Here is a 20151-nt window from a genome sequence, read left to right as displayed (position 1 = left end):
CTTGTACTAATGTAGCATTTATTTCTTTTGTTTCAGGTATGTACCTACCTATATCGTGAGTTTTCTTTACGTGCAAGTACCCTTTTTTCTTCGGGTTTTCAAACTCATGGTAAGTTATTTCTGTTGATTGATATTTTTATTTGAAATAACGAGAAAATATAGTTTATTTTGCTTTTTGATGGTCAAAGAAAGCCACGACCCAAAGCATTAGAGTGGGGCGTTCTACCAACCAGGCCACGGCGGGTGCGGTTGTATATAATAAATTAGCCGGAAACCTGCAACCGCGGTAGCAGTATATGACAGCAATTGCCGCAAATACGTCACGCATGCAGCTTTGCAATACTGAACCCTTATGAGTTTATTTTTCAACCGCATTCACATTTTTTTATCTGTTTATGAAACAATTGTATGAACGGATCCAAATATCTATTGTCTATATGGGCACTGGGCAGGGACATTGGCGAGTGCCTTTTTATTTTTCCACACTATCTTCATTATTAGGTCAATAATGTATGTATTATTAGGTATTGGTACCTACATACTCAATAGAAGTAATGGATTCGAAGATATTTTAAAAGTCTTCATGTAGACATGTGACGCACACTTAATTTTCCGCCCCTGTGGGGGGCGATCTCATAAGGAGTAGTGCCTCCCAACCGCTCGGTCTGATCCTGGTAGTCAATGTACCACCGGTTAGATGATTACGACCCTCGACAAAGCAGAACAATATTTAATATATGTAGAAGTCCCGCAGTTTGCTCTGACAAGTCCCACCACTTCTCAAGGTGAACTGTGGAAGAGATAAGTCGGTCACAGACCATGTACATAGAGGTAATGAGATAATAGGATTAAATTTTGATTAAATATAATATGCTTAGGTAAAGGGTTAATTAAGATAGATTAAATATAAAATATGATTTGGTTGTAAGATAATTGGTAATGTATAATAGTAATATAATTCTTAATGAAATGTAATATGCAATGGGTTAGCGAAATAATAAAGTGGGACATATAGACGGGCGTTAATAGTATATGGTAATTAATGTAATTAAAGCAATATTAATATTAATCATATTATGTAGATCGATATCACTATATGTTTGGTTGATAGACTGACATCCGTCAACCTTATATAAATGTGTAGCATATGGCGGTATCGGTTTGAATGGGTAAGAAATACGACCACCCCTAACGGATAAAAAGGCAAGATTCTAAAATCCGATCTTCAGTCTGCTTTTGGATTCCGGGGGGCGTCTCTGTGACGCTTTGTTGCCCCGGGACCCACGCGATATCGTCTGCATAACTAATTAGAAATAATTAAGTTAATGTTAAATAATTAGTTAATAATAATCAAGTTAATTTTGAAATAATTAATTAATAATATTCGAATTAATTTTTTAATTAATCAGTAATAAATGTGGTTATTTTTGTGGACTTCGAGATATAAATAAATCAGACGTTTTCAAATGTTTTTTTTTTGAATTTCGAGATTTAAATAAATGACTTTTCATAATTTACTTGTGAATTTCGGATGCGAACAATTCAGACCTTTTCCTTTTGGATAATTGTGGCTTGTAGATGTTAAATAATTTTGACATCCGACTTATTGTGATTGACTAACGAGAATCTAGTTACATATAAACATTATTTCATTGCCATTTGATTATAAACTTTTGAATAAAGGGTGACCATAAGTTAAATTGTGTAACAACATTGATAATAATATACCAGTTATGAAGTTTAACCAGTGTTTTCTTGAGTTATCGACTTTTTTCTCTACCGTAACTTCTTGGTTACTCTACGTCTATGAGATTCCTGCCTGTTCCTCCACATTAATGATCCTCCACTTCCAAGTGCCTGAGCTAGTCAGGAAGTCGGAGGCCTTCACATGAATATGTAGTTTGAATTTAGAATACGGTGAATTTTGCATTTTGGGAATCTTAAAAACCAGGGAACACAAAACTGTTTTGTGTCGGAAACATTATAACTTACAAGGTGACAGACAGCCCATCTAAGGACGTACGACAATATTCACAGAATATATAGATTATTGTTATTAATTATTAGGAATTTTCCTGACCGTGCCTCATGTAAGAAAAAGTCTTTCTATAAAGTTTGTAGGTAGGTCCTATCATAATGTTTTTACCACTTATAAGGAAAATGTCTTGCGCATGTAAAAGTATTATTTCCACAATTAATGAAAACATCAAATGGCCAGAATTTCTTCTAAAACTTTCCAATAAAAATACATGCTTTTGATTCAGAATCACCACAATACATTATGCACGTATAATTTAGTTAATAACTATTTTTCAATGCGTATCTACCTACTGCCAATGACAGACACGCAATCTTCATTTGTTTTGTTTGTCATCGAATTTAAAATAATGTTTTTAAATTTGGAACTGTGGACCGAATCGAAAATAGAAACTACACGCGGGTCATAAAGTTTGATCCATTTTCAACCGTGTCAAATCTGCATCGATATTTCCAGTCTTTTGTTTTTGTATGACCGTTGCCAACGCAATACGCGATGGTCTATTTACGCCTCGCCCCCCTCCCTAACCCCCTTCTAACTCTTCGCTATATTATTTTATTGTAGCTCCACTGTATCAATCCCCTCCCACCCCAGTCTTCCGAGGTAAGTGTCATGCGATGTAGCCAAGTTGCTACGATTGTGTTGGTGTACTCTCTCACGCACACAGTCGCGCGCGGGTCACAGCACACACACCTGCGAAGCGATCAGCTGACATTGCGTGTCGGTGCCGGCTACGTTGCGTGCTCTCTTCTTTGGGCGAATCCGATGCAACATTGACAGTACGTCAATGATTTAATTTCCAAAATAATAAATTATTTTATAATAATTATTAAAGCTCTATTTATCAGATTAGATTCGATAAATTCGTTAATACCTATTACACATTGAGTGAGCTGCAGATTATAAATATATGAGAATTTCATTTTGGGGAAAAGTAAGTTAGAAACGTAATATGGGGGAAAAGATTTTTCACGGTTATTAGGCAGTCGCTCAACCCATTGGGGTCTTACTCTGGTTGAAATACACACTGGAAAAACAACATGCATCTTTGTACCCACGTTGGGATGGTTGCCAGGGCGGCCGTCTTTGTGAGAGGGTTCAAAAAAAAGAGACTTCTTTACTTTAGGCTGTATGGATATTATCTCTGGCCCTTTGACTCACTTTCTCTTAGGTATGCTTACATACTGTATTTTGAAGGTTAGGAGAGATCTATATTATAAGCTTCATAGTTTTCTGACTTATCCGAGGTGTAAACGGAAACTTTGCCATTCCTGGTAGTATTGACTTGTTTGTCGCTTCACTTCGAATATTTATATATTCCATATTCGTGAGGGTGAGTTTAGATGGACCATGTATAAAGATAGGATCTTGTTATCTCACTCGGTGTGCTTTCGTTTACTTTTATTTTTATTTTACCCACATTACCCTGTAACACTTAATTTTTATGTCATGCCGTGAACACTTTGAATTTGTCATGGTCATTAAATATAAAATTAATAAATTTGAAATTGTTTTTGAAAATTAATAGTTACGAAGCCGTGGGTCGCGCGTCAGCGGCTGGCCAAAGTAGTGTACATTTGTTGTGTTTTCAATATGTGCTTGATTGAATCAAAGGACGATAGGGTATTACACCAGATTTGCTTAAAAATTATTTTTTTATATTGTATGTTTTCGACCAAATTTCGTAACTGTAATAATTTTTAGTTTTATGACGAAGTTTATATGTATGTAATTTATTTAATATTTACGAAACAATATAATTTTCTTTAACCCATTTACTTCTGACCAGTTAATAACCACAACTCGACCAGTGATCAAGACACGTCTAGCGTGTAGCAATTAGCATGATAATTGAATGTGGTAATTAACTGGTCAACGGTGAATGTATACCTATGTATCTAATGGCCACACGCCAGGCGTGTTAAACTACCCACCTATTTTAATAATATATAGTACCTACTTATTTTTTTCTGCCATCTAGCATTTTTTAACCTTATCTGATACATATTATTATGTAGTTGTTTTGAGCAATAAAAGATGATACTATGTATCATTAGAAGAATCATAATATCTCAGATAACACCTAAACATCCATTCATCTTGAAAACTGGCGCATTTTCGCAAAACTAACTCGTGAACATGGAACATTACGTCGACGCAAAGCCAATGCGTCACAGCGCATGCGCGCCGGCGCGATGCTGTCAGCTGGTTTGCGGCAGTTCTTTTCCGAGCGCGCCGAGGTTCGGGTCGTTTCGCTAGAGCCGCGCCGCGTTTTTTGTGTTGCGATTGACCGCCGCCGCAGCGCGAACTGTCACCGAAAACATTTTTTTGACATTCGTCGAAATAAAGCGCACAGATCCGTTGTTTGCCGTTCCAATTTCGAATTTTCGTCGTCCAATCGTTGTTGTTTTTTTATTCGACGTAAGTTTCTGTGGTTATTGTTTTGTTTTATACTCGATCCAAGTTTCGTAACGCACTTGGTAATTTCGTGCTGTGTGACGTAAAAAGAATAAAAGTGAAGAATTTGTTTGATTTTATTTTGTATACATTGCACATCTGTCTCCGCATTGACTTATCTCAATTTACAACAAACTGATTGTCAACAACTGACAACTATAAACTAAACAATGTTACTATGTATCGAAATTATCTATTAGCAATTTCGGCAGCTGCTCTACCGGTTTCCATTTTTATCAATGATATTATTTTAATTTTTTGAAAACAAATTATTGTTGGCTAGACATAAAATGTATATTGACACATAGCAAAACTAATTTTTAAAAATTGACATCAGATAAATAAATAAGTAATGATAAAATGCCATCCTTAACTATTGTTTGTGTTATAAAAATATAGGTATTCAACCATACGAAAGACAGACTAAATGTACCTAATAATTGCAATAAGTGATTAAATTCTTGTTATTTATATTCATATTATTTAAATTGCTTGATTCCACAATATTCATTAAAAACATCGCACGATTTCGACTGACTTTTTCGCATAGAAAACATCTTCCTAAGACCTAATCCTAAAGAATTAAACAAAATATATGCGTACCTAGTACCTACTTATGAAGATTTTTGGGAATACATGGGTACCTATATGACAATGTATTATCTAAGCTACAAATAGTTTTTCGATTTTTAGTCAAGTTTTCAAAATAGTTTTCGGAGGTTTTGTAAACGTAATTTTTATTTAAAAAAAATAAAAGCAGTTATCATATGTGGCATTATTAATTTAAATAATATGACTGCTTTGTAGTTTTTGTACTTTGTAAGTTTCAATCACACCAAATCTACGCGTGCACTCAACACAATAAAGAAATCATTACAAAGAATAGGTAGATAGTTGGTTGCCTCGACACGAAAGTGACATTAAAAATGTATACACTGATGCTTTCTTTTAAGTCTTACTTAAAAAAACTCTAGGTGTTGTAGAATTTGATCTAGGTAATTTATATTATCACTTGTAAAATGGAATTCTACCAAGTAAATGCCGACTCAAGTTTTAAAAAAGTTCGTTTAGTTTTCACAAAAACATATTGTTCGAATCGTCACCATGACGATTGCATAAATTCTTGCATTCGTGCATTTGCGAGTATTAAGCTTGTGAGTATTAGCTTCAATATAAATTAGTAACATCTGTGCTATCAACACCTATTGTCTTTAATCTAAAGATTAATACAACCGATTGGTGTTCTTATCTTTTCAATAAACACGAAGTTTGATTTATGAAATTATCGGCGAAATGGTTGAGTAAGTCTTCAGCTGATGGATTTGATTGCCGCATGACTGTATAGCTGCATTTTGTGATGACACGCCGGCTAATAATCTGGTTCTTTTGAAACCGTATTGTAGTAACAATAATTTCACGTCGTGTGATCAGGCGTGCACACGAGAGGGGTTTTTCGGGTTCGGATCTCCCCACAGAACAGATAATAAATATAATTCCGATAGACTACCTATATATACCAATACAGTAAATTTTGACGCAGGGTTTTGAATCTGTGAGTGTCCTACGAAAATGAGCCACGAATGTATAGACGTGTAATACACCAATATTAAATGAGCGTCAATGCATAAACCGAGAGCAGTTGTCAGTATTCGACGTGTGACGTATTTTTGACACGTGTTTAAATTTATCCCGTATTCCTCCTCACTTGAGATCAGTTGCCTGCTTCTCCTTACCCGTTAGGTATTTCAGTTTCCGTTATTTCCGAGTTAATTATTTAGGTGAATGGAATATTTATTACTTCTTCTTTGTCAGGATCTCATGACTGAAGACCGTGGTCCGAATGATTTGGTTGTCGGAAAGACCCATGGCACTCATAAATTAGTGCAACTATCTGAGGCATTTAATGTTTGTTTTAATATTCTTACGCTGCATGTTTAAAATACAAGACAGCGCGGACGACATGAACGGACGCTAAATATCCTAACAATTATGACAGTTCGTGCGCCTTCGAAAACCATTTGCGGATGCGACAGGTCGCGATGACTCGTAGTTGAGCACCTGTAGCTATAACTGCAGGTCAGGTCTTCATCGTTTTAGTGAAAGTGCAGTGTGCCTGGGTATGGGGAATGTGCCTGGAAAATTGGTGATCCGTGGTTTAAGCGACGATGTATGAGGGCTAATGGCAACTGACAGATTTTATTAATCCCGCACCCTCTCACTGCCTTAATAATTTATTATGAACATTTTTCGAAATGGACCTCCCCCACAACATTTTTCTGTGTGCGCGCCTGCGTGTGATAATCGTCATTTTCTGCCTTAAAACATTCGTGACTCTTGAGATCTCGCAGTAATAAAATAATATTTAATTTTATCCGCGTTCGGTTTTCTGTTTCGGTTTGTAGCTCGCGGCTGACGCTGGGTACACCGGCCCTTTTGTGTGGTAAACTTTCGTAAATTTTTTTAAATAAAAAAAAAACATTTTTTTCCACTCCCACGAAGCCCCGTGTTCACCTTTCGTATTGTTTTTACTGTGCCTTATTTATATGATCCACGAAAAGATTTATAACGGAATACTTTTGTGTCATGTCATTAATAATATTATTAAATATTGTTTCCCAAGGTAATAGACGAAAATATTCATCAATATATTTTTTTTAACTTACCTAGGGTTTACAATAATTTACCATAATCTACATAAACTAATCCAATGGGGGGGAGAGATTCCAATGGGGTGCATTTGGAATCAAGTAAGACATGTTAAATGTGCTACTCAACAACATTTGACAGCTCCTGGTAAGCGCGGTCGGGCGGTGGAGTTAAAAAATATCACGCCTGACAGTTACACTCCCCGCACAATAATTAACTGCCTGAATATGGTTGACGTTCCGGAGGCTTTTTATTTCTTGCGTTTTATGGCCTGACCGTCATTGAGAGATAAACCAAAACTTGCTTCAAAACCGTGGCATGTAATAGCGATTGGCTTTCGCATTTATATCTTAATCGTTTATTATGGGAATCCGCATACCATTTATTATTATTTACAGCATTCTGCCGTAGATAGATATACATACACCAGGATTGCATATATAATATTTTAATTCAATCTTAATTAACTAAACACTACTGATTAATTTGTACTAACCTACAGCAAATTAAAACTGGATTGAAGAATTGTTTTTATTCAATCAGCACATTTCAGTAAATAATACTGTAATTTTATTATTGGTTAGATAGTGGATTCTGAACATTTTTACAATAATTTGGTTTTGGCATGATTTTTCAATTATTCCGTTTTTGTCCTAAATGTCTGCCGGATATCCGTTCCTTTGTATAAAAATAATATTATATTAAGTACCTAGTTAAACCCGAATGCAATAATTTCCACAGTTCACTGTTTCACCTGTAACTGGGTCAACTCACTTCTAAATCCAGCGCGTTTTACGGAATAATCGATCTTTCAGTCTGCTTTACCACTAATCTAAAAGAAACATACCTTTGAACTGCAATGTTGTACCTACCCTCCTAAAATATATATATTTTATTTAACATAATGTCATTGTTAACACCCCTAATATTCTAAAACAGCGATTCCAAACTGCTGGGTCCCTAAATATTTGACATCCAATAATTTTCTAAACTTACATTTTTTTTAATACCATTGTGCAGTTGCAGGTGTGTTGCAATGGCTAACGTCAAAATTTATGATCTCTGGGTAGAGAACGCATGCCCTAAAGTTACATCATAATATTGTACATTGTAGGGATAATGTACCTACCCCTTTATTGTCCTGTTAGTGTGATTAATTTAATTGGTAAAAGCCATGATTGTTTAGAATATTTAGATAAATAAGTATGTATGATAATATTTATTTTTTATTTTAAGTACTTAGCTACTTACTTATAGTAATTTTTCCTAATTCGTAATAATACCAAGATTGGTTTCGTCTTACGAAAATATCGATATTAATATATTCTTTATTCAGTTTGATTTATTTCAAAGTTTGGCACTAACTTTATACACTAGATTTTTTTTTATATATGGGTAGTCTATCAATGGCAATTTTCCATCCCTACTCCTCATTTATTAACCATGATTTTGCTACGTCGTATTTTCATTTACACCCCCCTAACTCCTTCATCCCTAATCAAAAAAATCAATACGACCTCATTACTTATTAAACAAACAAACATATAATTGCTATATACGGTTTTTTATCGTGGGAACCTCAAAATCAGTCAGTGCGTTGACTTCCGCGTCCCTAAATCCGCCACTGAATAAATACTCGATTGGAACCAAGAAAATTAATCCCATTATAACGTTTGTCTGTTCAACGTAAAAAGAGTTACATAATATTATAAAATAACAATAAATGTATATTATAATAAACATATTAATACTTTGTGTTTATTACTTAAGTTAGTGTGGAGACATGTTTGCAACGCACGTTATTTTATTGATGTTGTAATACTATAGATATATATTTATTTTTATTCCTCTGAACCCGTGGTGTCAAAATATTACTGAAATTGAATTTGTGTCTATCGATCCATTTTTACACGTAATTTAAAAAACGCTGCCTTCCATTGATAAATAAACAATATATCAGATACGAAAGATATGAATGAACGATTTTTATGCAAATTTGAAACGTACTTATTCTTTTTATGTTCACGTCGCAGTGAGAAGAAATATTATTGCCATGTATAAAAGCGTACCAGGTATAAAGCAAGTGTCAATTATTGTTTTTTTTTTTATATATAGAAGTTTTTGATACAAAAAAGTGCGCCAGATAACCAAGTAATCGCTCGTCGATAATATACTATATTTTGTGAACATTTTTGAATTTGTCTTAAAAGTGAGAAGCAGTTGAAAAAACTGCGTAGTGTTAAATTTTGAATTTGGTCAACGTAAGTGTTGGTTCAGAAGAACGTTGTGTTACAGATTTTGGATTATTCTGGTGGTATTGTGTGAGGGACATTTGAAACATTGTGTGTAATTAGAGGAGGTGAAAATTTTCCCGAAGCGGGTAGTGGATGATGCGCTCTCAGCCGTTGGCGGGCTGTTAGCTAGGGCGAGGGGTCGAAGCAGCTCGGGCTCCGCGAGCGGCAGGATGTTGCGTTCGCCGGCGCACCACCAGGCCGGGGGGCAGTCAGCGCTGGTCGGCCTACCCCCGGCGCCGCCGCCCCACGCCAGGTTGTCGCTCTTCGACACGTGCCACAGGAAGATCAGGCTCATCGGTGGAGGTCCCGTCGCTTTCCTCGGCGGACTTGTCGCGTAAGTTTATATTGTTTTACAGATTGCTTCAAAGGTTTTACGATTAGTCGTAAGTATCACTATTTCAACCACTTAAACCTGAGTATCTAGGTGTAATGAGTTACTGTTGTAATTTATAAGAAGAATAATGATTGCATAGTTATTAAGTACGAAAGTTGTACCATACATAATTTGGTCTAATCTAATATAATGTTTTAGACACAATGGGGTTCAAAATGCAATCTAATATATATCTATATATATATATATATATAATAATATGTATCAAATTATCTATAAGCAATGAAGAACGTTACATGGTTGCTTATGGCTATAAAGTACTTCAATTACTATTACTACCAGTAATAGTAGTAGTAGTGCACATTTATATACTTTTGTCATTATGTATTTATCTTCGTTTTTATGTTCCCTACTCTTGATGATTGTAGCTTTGAGAAATGGGTCGTAAATCCTCGTAAATTTCACACCTCGCCATGCCGCCTTCTGTGGGCTTTCTTAATTGTGATTCTAATTGGTTTTGGGCTGTCACCGTGTATAATTCCGTGTTCTTTTGACGACCTTTTGGCTCCCCTCCAAACGAAGATGGGGGCAGGATAGACGATGACACCCCAAAAATCCTGCTCCGAGTAAAACCCTATTGCTCCACTACTCCGAGCTCCACTCCAACGCAATGATAATAACACTATTTGATAAGCATTTAATGTATTAGTACCTACTAGTTTAAATTATCTCAATTAGGGGGCCCGTAACTTAATTGGTTAAAGCATACTGGCGCGATCCCAGTGGATATACGAGTATAACAATTATCTCAAAAAATATCGTATAAAGTTGACATAAGCCTACTTACTTATTCAAATTAATGCAGTTTTAAAATTTACCTTTATAACAATGCGGTCAGAGCTAATTTTCCGTCACTTTCATCTGTATTTATCTGTTTATTTAAAAAATGATTCTGGCAGACTAAAAATTTGTGGTAATTCAATGCAGCTAACGGTACTTGAATATCAAACAAGTAACTGTAAGGAATTCGCTGTGAAGCAAATGTACTTAAGTAGTTGTTAATTTTACACATGCTTGGCTTCGACTGATATCATTTACAAATTCCGCAAGCACGGAGTTTTTGCAGTTTTAAACTAGTTTCCCATTGAGCGAAACTGATTTCCCTTGCCCACCGGCAATGTCCGGCAGCAGGCCGCTGAATATTTACATTTTACAATATTGCGATGCGATGGCACAACGCTTATTATTACCACCACCGCACTCCTATTATTATAGAAGAGCCAATGTTGCGTGCACATTAGTTGGATGCCGTGCTATGCGTCCGCGATGGCCGTAGTATGTTCGCCGTGGAAGCGATGTACCAGTAGAGCGTGACAGCAGCTGATGTGAGACGAATCGTCGATCGTTGTTATTTCCTTTGTCTCCTCGCCCAACGCCTCTATCGGCCTTTCCTACGGTATCCACTTTGATTTACAAAATATCTCCGCTTCCTCGTCTTTGCGGCTGATCAGTTTTTCCTGTGTATGACGCTGGGATTCCTACCACAACCACAAACCGAACCAAAGAACAATGTAATGGACCGGACTGTGAACGGATACTGAAGATGCCTTTACGTAATCGTTCATATTAGTACGCACTATGCAGATCAGTTTTGAATGCCTACAATTTTTGTTCATTCGGTACTGTGATGGCAAACGGTTATACTGCTGTTTACGCAATTTTACAGGAGAGCAAAAACAAAGTTTTTAAATCAATCTGACTAGTTATAGTGCGAAAACGTCTTCTTGGCTACGTGTTAAAACTGTGAACTAACATGCTTTTACATTTTTAACCGCACTTCCATTATAAACTAACAAGCTCCTCCCATTTAGTAGACAACAGCGCCTAGAAGCGTAGCCAAGAAAGTGTTTTCGCACAGTAGTTTATATAAGATTTATTATGAAGTATTTTATATCAAAATAAGCGGAATTAGAGTCACAACACAAATCTCAAAATAATCATTTCTTTTAAAAAGATTAAAGTTTTATTTATTTTGCATTTTAAGCAGATATATCTTTTAACGTTACTCTGTGACCAATAACGTTGCAGCTCTAATATTTTGCCACACCAAAGAATGTATAATTTGGAACATATTATGGAAGAAAACTTAAAAAGTGAAAAAAACTGCAGTTATAACCGTCTGCAATCACAAGGTACCTACCGCATGGCTTCAGATTTTCTCTTCGATACAATATTAACTTTCCAAAGAGCTTTCAATGAATTATAAATTACATAGGTACCCACTGGTTTTGAAACAAAGTTATTTTTTGATAATTCCACTTGAATTTAGTCATTTTTATTTAATAAACTATTCTATAAACTACTCACAAGATTTAATAATTTAAAATTCATTCATTGATCTTACAATATAATTTGACACTTCTGAGAACCAATAGAAAAAAATACGACTCAGCAGGATTTGAACCTAAGCCCCTTGAAATTCGCGCACATGTACACTGACCACTATGCTATTCGCGTCATATGTAATACAATACTCTCTGAAACGCTTTTTAAATTGCGTTACTTATTGTTAATCGGTTTTTGTATTTTAAATCAGTGTATTAATAACCGATGTGTTATAACTTATAACGTACTTGCACTAATTTAATAAACTATTTTTTATTCAACGACTAATTCACAAAATTTAAGAATGTAACATTATTTTATTGAATACCTATACATAATTTGAAAACACTTCAGAGAATAATAACATATTTATATATTTTTTTCGACCATGTCCGATCCTAATAAGATCATATGGGCCTCCTATTAGTGGAGGTTATTACGGTATTTTACTGAACATAACATAACCTAAGTATTGTATTTTATTTTTTTATAACAGATGTTTCACTAAAATAGATATTTTACAGAAAAGTGATGACAAAACGGGAATCGAACTTGGTAAAAAAAAAAAGGTTTATTAATTGACCCACTTATCCAGTAGGCTACCCGTACTGAGACCACTGCGCTTAAAATAACAGAGCCATTACGGTATACGCGCAAAAGGTAGCTAGCTGAGCGTTGTCTTTGGAGGTATGAGTCGTTTCATTAACTTATTTAGTGCTAACACCGCGACTGGCGCGTTTAGAGTCATTTGCCATTAGATTAACGTGAAGCACAGTGCTGAAATCTCAAGTACGAATAGCATCAAATTACACTAAAATAATTTTGGATTATCCCAAACCTATGTTTTCATCTGTTAGTAGAAGATTAGATAGATTTCGATACAAACAATATATCTAATTACTTATATATAATATGTATGTGAATCTTGTATCCAATACCTATAGACAGATGGTTCTGTCTTTGAAATGTCTTTAGGTTAGGTATTTAAATTTATTTTATGAAGAAGGTATGCTTTAATCATCTATTTTGTAGCCTTCGGCCACTGTAAACATGTATAACAGTTTATTGTCCGTGAGTCGTTGTGTGTCAGTCACTTAATGAAATATTCACGTAAATCAGGCATGCATGATTCAAGAGTCGCTGATCTGAAACTCGAGAGTGCGTTACATTTCTTCGCCTACTTGTGGTTTCGTTTAGTGTGGTCAAGTTTGATGTCAATTAACGGCACATTATTTCGCTACTTTTAAAATGACTAAGTAAACACGTTCTAGACTCAAGACCAGCAGTGTTTTTACTGGCAAGTGAGTGCATCGTTAGTGTTCGAGTCAGGCAGCATTGAACGGTACATTATGGATTGAATTTTGATTGATGGTGTTTATTCCATGATGATGAGCTTTTGTTATGTTTATTTAGACATTAATGAACATAACCGATAGCGATGATAGCATCATCATCAGTTTGGGTAAATCCACTCTTGGACGAAGACAAAGACGGCTATAGTTGGGCCGCGGCACTAAATTACGAGTTTTTTCATAACCGATTTTGGCAAAATTCATGAATTCAAGAATGAAAACCTAACCTAACCGAATCTAACAAATAATTCAGTAATCGGCTATTTTCAAATTTTGTTTGCCGCTGTTCAACCGACAAGAGCCGAATTTTCATTGAATATTTCGTTCACATTAATCCTGAAACCAGACTGTAGTACGTAAAATTCATAGATAATTGAATCCATAGAACAATGACATTTGGTGAGGCTAGAGGTAATTTCGTAAAATGAAGTAATAAGTTTTAAGCCCCGGATAAACTGTAGCAAGTATTTCACTACAGACTAAGTACTCCAATGCATAACTATAATTATTTCATTAGCAATACTACCGTATTTTTGTGAATAACTTCAAAATAACTATTGAATAATTGAATTTACGACATATTTACCGTTGGATTGAGAATTGAATAGTTATAAAAATTCTATAGTTAACTCAAAACTGCATTTTTTCAATATGAAACAATCAACATTACCTATCTAAAACAGTTTGCCATGTTGCATTCGATGTATAAACAATAACTAGCACTACAAAAATAAAACACAGTCGTGTCGTGGCCTGACTATTGATGGCCTTGGACGAAGTCCTCAAGCTGATTTCAATTCTTTACGCCCTGTACTATGGGTTGTCACGTATTTTCCGCAAAACTTCTTCTCTACGTCGTCTATCTTTCGTCTTCGGTGTTAAGTGCAAACGATTGACCTGCGACAACAAAATGGCCTTACATAATTACTCATTTCTCCCCCGCTTAACATATTGACAAAATACTATAGTAAAATAGTAGATACATACGTACCCTTTGTACAATGAGTAGGTAGGTATACGCTGTCATATCTCTTTTTGTGTGATCATCTTTCTTTCATATTTTGTAGTGTGCTTCATTTGTCGGCATATTGTATTAATTGAAAGAAATTAAACATTTATCATTTAATAAAATAAATATAATATATACTTACATATAATTACATATTTATTCTTTTAACACTACAACAGGTCACGAGGCCGAATGTCAGTAGTGTAATTGTTAATATAATGGGAATAATCACAAATACCTGGACTTTTAAAAAGTCACATTGATAATATATTGTGACGTTGCCGAGAATTGAACACGGAGCCCCCCGATGAAAGCCCAGCGCCTTGACCACTGGACTACGAGGACTAATATAATGATTTAGTATATTCTGTATTTACTATAAAATGACAATTACTTCGTCATATACTGACAACTACAATACCTTGAGGCGTGATCTAGGCGCTGGTGTCGCGATGTGAGTATTGCCGGTGTATTGCGAGATAGATCGCTCAAGTTATAGATGCCAGTCTATATGTGCGATTTAATATTCATAGCTGTATACAATATACTGTTAAGATGCCGAAAAGCGAAACTCGTATAGCAAAATTTGTGTAATATAAATGAGTAATTTAAATAATTTAAAATACTAAGTAGTATGTTTCCCGCAGGGGTATTACATTCCCGGTTTCCCGGTAAGTATATTCATGAGTAAATAACTCGGGATCCCGACACGGCTTTCCCTAGTCGTGTATGCTAATGAAAAACCGCAATATCGGCAGGGCGTCCATTACGCGAGTCCGTAGTATATCGCATGACAGGAAATGAAGTACAGTATTCATTTATATGGAGTTTTTGGCCCGGGGCTGGTCGCTTGCTCTTGCTGGATCGATTGCCAGTTTTATCGTATTTTTAAAATGCAGCTCAGAGATTTATATGATGGTGTCATGTCTACCTATTGTCGTTCGGCTGCGCGCTATATAAAGATGCGCTGTATGTAATATAAAATCGATATTATTTTTGTCATGATCCTTTTTGTTGAGGGACGTAGTCAGTCAAAAGCCTCCCTTGTTGTATCTCTTCAGGAAATTGGATTTTAAATTTTAATACATAATTTTAATTGAATTTGAATAATTTAGACGTGAAATAAAAACGTAAAACCAGGAATTAAATATATATGCATGATAATAGCTGGAAAACGTGAATTCCGGGCACATAAAATCAAGGTTCCACTGTATTTAGTACTTAGTCTGATAGGTATCCACTGTAATTGCTCATTATTTTAATTACATTTTGATTCGTACATTTTGATTGTACTACTTACTTACTTACAACTACTTAAGTAAATACCAATTTTAGTTTTCATATACATAATATTTTATTAACAAAATTTTTAATGTTTTTTTATTCGTTTCAAGGGATTACATATTTGTAGTTTATTCATATAACCACCGATGCACCATTTGTTGTTATTCTATAATATATAATTAGCTGCGCTTTTCATAGTGGACACTGTAATTTTGTGACGAAATGTTTATGATGGTTGATGTGGATGCTGGGGGGGGGGGGGATTATGTTTGGATGCCAGGCACTAATTTTATTGCTGTTGAGGCTGGATCCGTGATCTAATTGCTCATCACTCGCGCAGTATTGTTTGATGGATTACCTGGTGCGGTATATATCCCTTTGATGAATGAGGCTGATGAATGACATGGGCCGGTATTATGGCTTGCCAGGTATTCACAAGTATCGCTCGGACGACGGTCACACTATATCAAATTGACCCGGCCCGTGGTCCACGAATAACTTCTGAATCAGTCTGTATAATCGATGACGGCTTAGCTTTAACAAGCCTAGGCGCGTCTGCTGTCTTGAGGTAACTTGAGCAAAAGCGATCATAATTTTCCCAACCAATAATTATTAAATGTTATATAGTTTTACATCACATTCGGGTGGACACGTCGATAGATGATACTATATCACTTCGCCAGAGTCTTTAATGTCCTGTCGTCTGGTATTCTTTCAATGTGACTCGCTCATTGCACTCTTTTAGAGTTACAGAATCTCCCAATGATTTGATATTCGACTGGGTTGTCCATCTCGTGGTTCATATTAAATTTATTCTGTAAGCACCACTCGAAGCCTTCTAATTTCACTGCCAAGTTACAAAGTGAGAATGCTTACAAGTCGGGAAAACAAAAGTATTGATTTCATAGAAGCGTTGAATATTGTTTATCGTGACGTTTTTGGCTTACATTGTGTGCACCACAATGTCATCGTGAAACCTTGAAGCGCAATAATAGACAAACAGCTACCGATTGATATTTTTAGATTGGCTTTACGTTTTTATAGTGTTTTTTAGAATTTGTAGTAGTACAACCATTTAATTGGTCTTTTTGTGTCAGCGAAAATGTAATTAGTCTGCCAAAATTGAGAAATACTTGATCGACTGCGGAGTGAATTTAATTCTCAATTAAATTTGCTACTAACCGTTTTCTGATAATTTCGCAAAATCTGATCGTTTTATCAGTTATTTACTGTTTTTTTTTAAGTATTTTTATCCTAACCTAACATAACCTAACCATTTTCCGATAATTTAGAAAAATATAGTAACAATATGGCATTAATTTAAACCTTTTTTTGACCATGTCAGGTCCTAATAAGATCATAATATGGGTCTCCGCAGAGTGGAGGTTTATACACATAGTTAAATTTAGTCTTTAGTTTTTATTTCATTGATACTCGCGTTTGAATAAAAAGAAATAATCCAATTTTATATAACAGTTAAAGAGAATTGATGTGATTTATATTTCTATAAAATTTAACAGAATTTTGTTTTTACGAAAAATGGATGTTAACCATTTGCTCAACCTATTAGGTCTATACTCTGACTCAAACACAAATTGGAAAACAATATTATGTATATTTGTCAGACCCAGAATTATTCGAACCTGAGACCCACGACGCTATAGGCCGCGCGGCCATCATGTGCGTATAACATTAATTTAAACTTAATCTAGTGAAGGCCTCCGACTTCCTGACTAGCTCAGGCACTTGGAAGTGGAGGTTCATTAATGTGGAAGAACAGGCAGGAACCTCACGGACGTGGAGTAACCAAGAAGTCACGGGGCACAAAGTCAATTAAACACCAGATGAAATCTTCAGAACTCGTATGTTATTGTTATTAGAATAAGTTTGGCCTTATGGCATTCCTTCATCAAGGATTATAGTCCAAAGGTATCATTCACATTGGTATCGAAAGTCCCAAAGTTTATAATAATTCAAAGAAACTCGATTTATTGTTATTATCCATACACCACAATTAGTAAAAAAAAGAAAAGTCAAATCAATTAATATTCGAAGTTCACAGTTCGAACTCTCAATAAACAAGAGTCAACTAATATCCGAAGTCACAAAAATAACCACATTTATTACTGATTAATTAAGAATTAATTCGAATATTATTTTTTTTTTTTTTTTTTTGTGATTTTACCGAGGCTTTGACTGCGACTCGCTGTCATATCGCCTCTTCTCTTCTAGAAGGGGATCCTTCGATCAGGTCCTCACTCCTATTCTGTTAAATGGCTTTATAATTATTTTGTCTAGCTCTTCCGTCTTTCTTTCTTTCTTCTTTAGACGCCAGTGTTTTATGCACCAGAATCGCTCTCCTCCGTATCCATCCCTTCTGTATTTTCGATACATCGTGTAATCATTGAATTTCAGATAGTCTAATTCAGACCTCAGCCAAGTCTCTGAGATTAATGCTATTGAAATTTTTTGTCTTATTTAGTAGAGTTCTATATCATCCTTTTTTTGCTTCATACTTCTGGCAATCCATTGTAAAATCCTAATTTGTTTTTTATTATCCATTTTGCTCCAGAACCTCCCCTAGAATTTCCTTTAAGTGTCCTTCTTTGAATTGTTTGCATACCCAGTCCACTGCTTTAATTATTAGTTGTTTAATGATCTGCTGCCAGTCTCCCCCTTTCAGCAAGACTTTCATAATTTCTCCCATCGCGTTAACCTCTGTCTTCCCCTTTGAATTTTTCTTATTTTTTGTAGGCTTTACGCTACTACCTGTAGATATTATTGTTGAGCCTGAAGCTTCTACCACCGCTTCTTCTTTCTTTTTGTTTTCCTTAGTTTTTTGAATTGTTTCGCTTTCATCTCTTCCTACGATTTTTTTTTGTTTTAATATGTCAGCATAGCTATTATTTAACATATTTTTTTTTGCTTCCTTGAAAGGTATGTTCATTTTTTTCATTGCTTCTTTGCAATTCTTTTCCTCTTGCCACTTTGGGCATTTTTGGCTGTTTGCCGCGTGGTTACCTTTGCAATTGATGCACGTAATTTCCTCATTTTTTTCGCAGGTTTTGTGGTTTTCACCACACTTAGGGCACGTTTCTACTGTACGTCCGCAATTGTTCGCGATATGCCCATATCGCCAGCATTTGTAGCATTGCATAACCCTGAATACATACGGTTCTACAGCAAAAGAGACTCCATATATGTAAATTGTTCTCGGCAATATTTTCTCCCCAAATTTAATACTGACTGACGAGGTCTTTGTCAGCTCTCCTGTATCACCTTTTCTTGTCAACCTCTTAAGGTTGATTACTTTTGCATCACTTTTGATTTCCATTTGCAGTTCTTGGAGGTCCATATCAATATCGACTTTTCTTATTACTCCATAAGAGCAGGAGTCATTCTCTTTGGTCACAAAACCGAGATCTTTGAGTTCTCCAGCTTGTTTCACTTTATCTGCTTCTTTTTCGTCTTCTACTTGGATGTACGTCTTTAAATTTTTATTGTAAATTTTCTGTACTTTTACTCCTGCCTTATGCAGCATCTGCGCTATTTTCAATTTTAATGGAATTTTACTTCCCGTCGCTATCATGACGATGTTTTGGTTTCCCTTTGGAGTGACCCCAGAGTCTCTTCTGGGTTTTTTTCCAGAGGTCACCGTCTGCCATTCTTCTTCTTTTTCTCCAACCACTTCCTCTTCATCATCGTTTCTTTTCTTCTTCGTTTTTTTGGTTTCATTCACTTCCATCGTGGTGTTTTCCATTTTATTGCTTTTGCCGTTCACGCGGTCGTCTTGGAATTTGCGCAACAGTGTGAACAAAAAACAGTGTGCACAACCCCTCGCTTCACAGCGTTTGACGCACTCCCCGCACAAAGTGCACTATCCGTGCAACAATAAATATTTTTCACTTTTTCTCCAGCACTGGCACTGATTGTCAAAATCACATGGGACCACACATGTTGAGTTTATTGTCAAATTCATTTACAAACAATATTATTTTTGTTGTATCCCGTATTTATAACCGTTCGCGAGTAACCAGGCGAGTAGCGTCCCGATTACGCAAGCGAAGTTGTACAACCTCACTCCACCGCTGTTGGCTTCCGACTGTTCGAATATTATTATTTAATTATTTTAAAATTAACTTGATTATTATTAACTAATTATTTAACATTAACTTAATTATTTCTAATTAGTTATGCAGACGAGATCGTGAGGGTCCCGGGGCAACAAGCCGTCACAGAAGCGACTCCCGGAACCCACAAGTGACAAAACAGACTGCCTTTGGATTTAATAATCTTGCCTTTTTATCCGTTAGGGGTGGTTGTATTTCTTACAAATTCACACCGATCACCGA

General features: G+C 35.5%; 1 protein-coding gene across 1 annotated transcript in view; it reads left to right on the top strand.

Moving 5' to 3' along the window:
- The first annotated feature begins 4270 nt into the window (after positions 1-4270).
- The window catches only part of Mob2 (MOB kinase activator 2), a 394865-nt gene continuing 378984 nt past the window's right edge, over positions 4271-20151 (top strand). Inside the window, exons 1-2 of the mRNA XM_085959268.1 lie at positions 4271-4459; positions 9257-9769. Of these exons, the coding sequence (XP_085815394.1) occupies positions 9606-9769 (164 nt within the window). The 5' untranslated portion in view covers positions 4271-4459; positions 9257-9605. The remainder of the gene's footprint in view (positions 4460-9256; positions 9770-20151) is intronic.

Source organism: Rhyacophila brunnea, unplaced genomic scaffold, assembly GCF_057557595.1.
Source record: "Rhyacophila brunnea isolate RB1 unplaced genomic scaffold, BYU_Rbru_1.0 scaffold_8, whole genome shotgun sequence".
Taxonomy (NCBI): domain Eukaryota; kingdom Metazoa; phylum Arthropoda; class Insecta; order Trichoptera; family Rhyacophilidae; genus Rhyacophila; species Rhyacophila brunnea.
The sequence above is the reverse complement of the archived record's forward strand: the minus strand, read 5'-3'. Positions and strand labels throughout refer to the sequence as shown.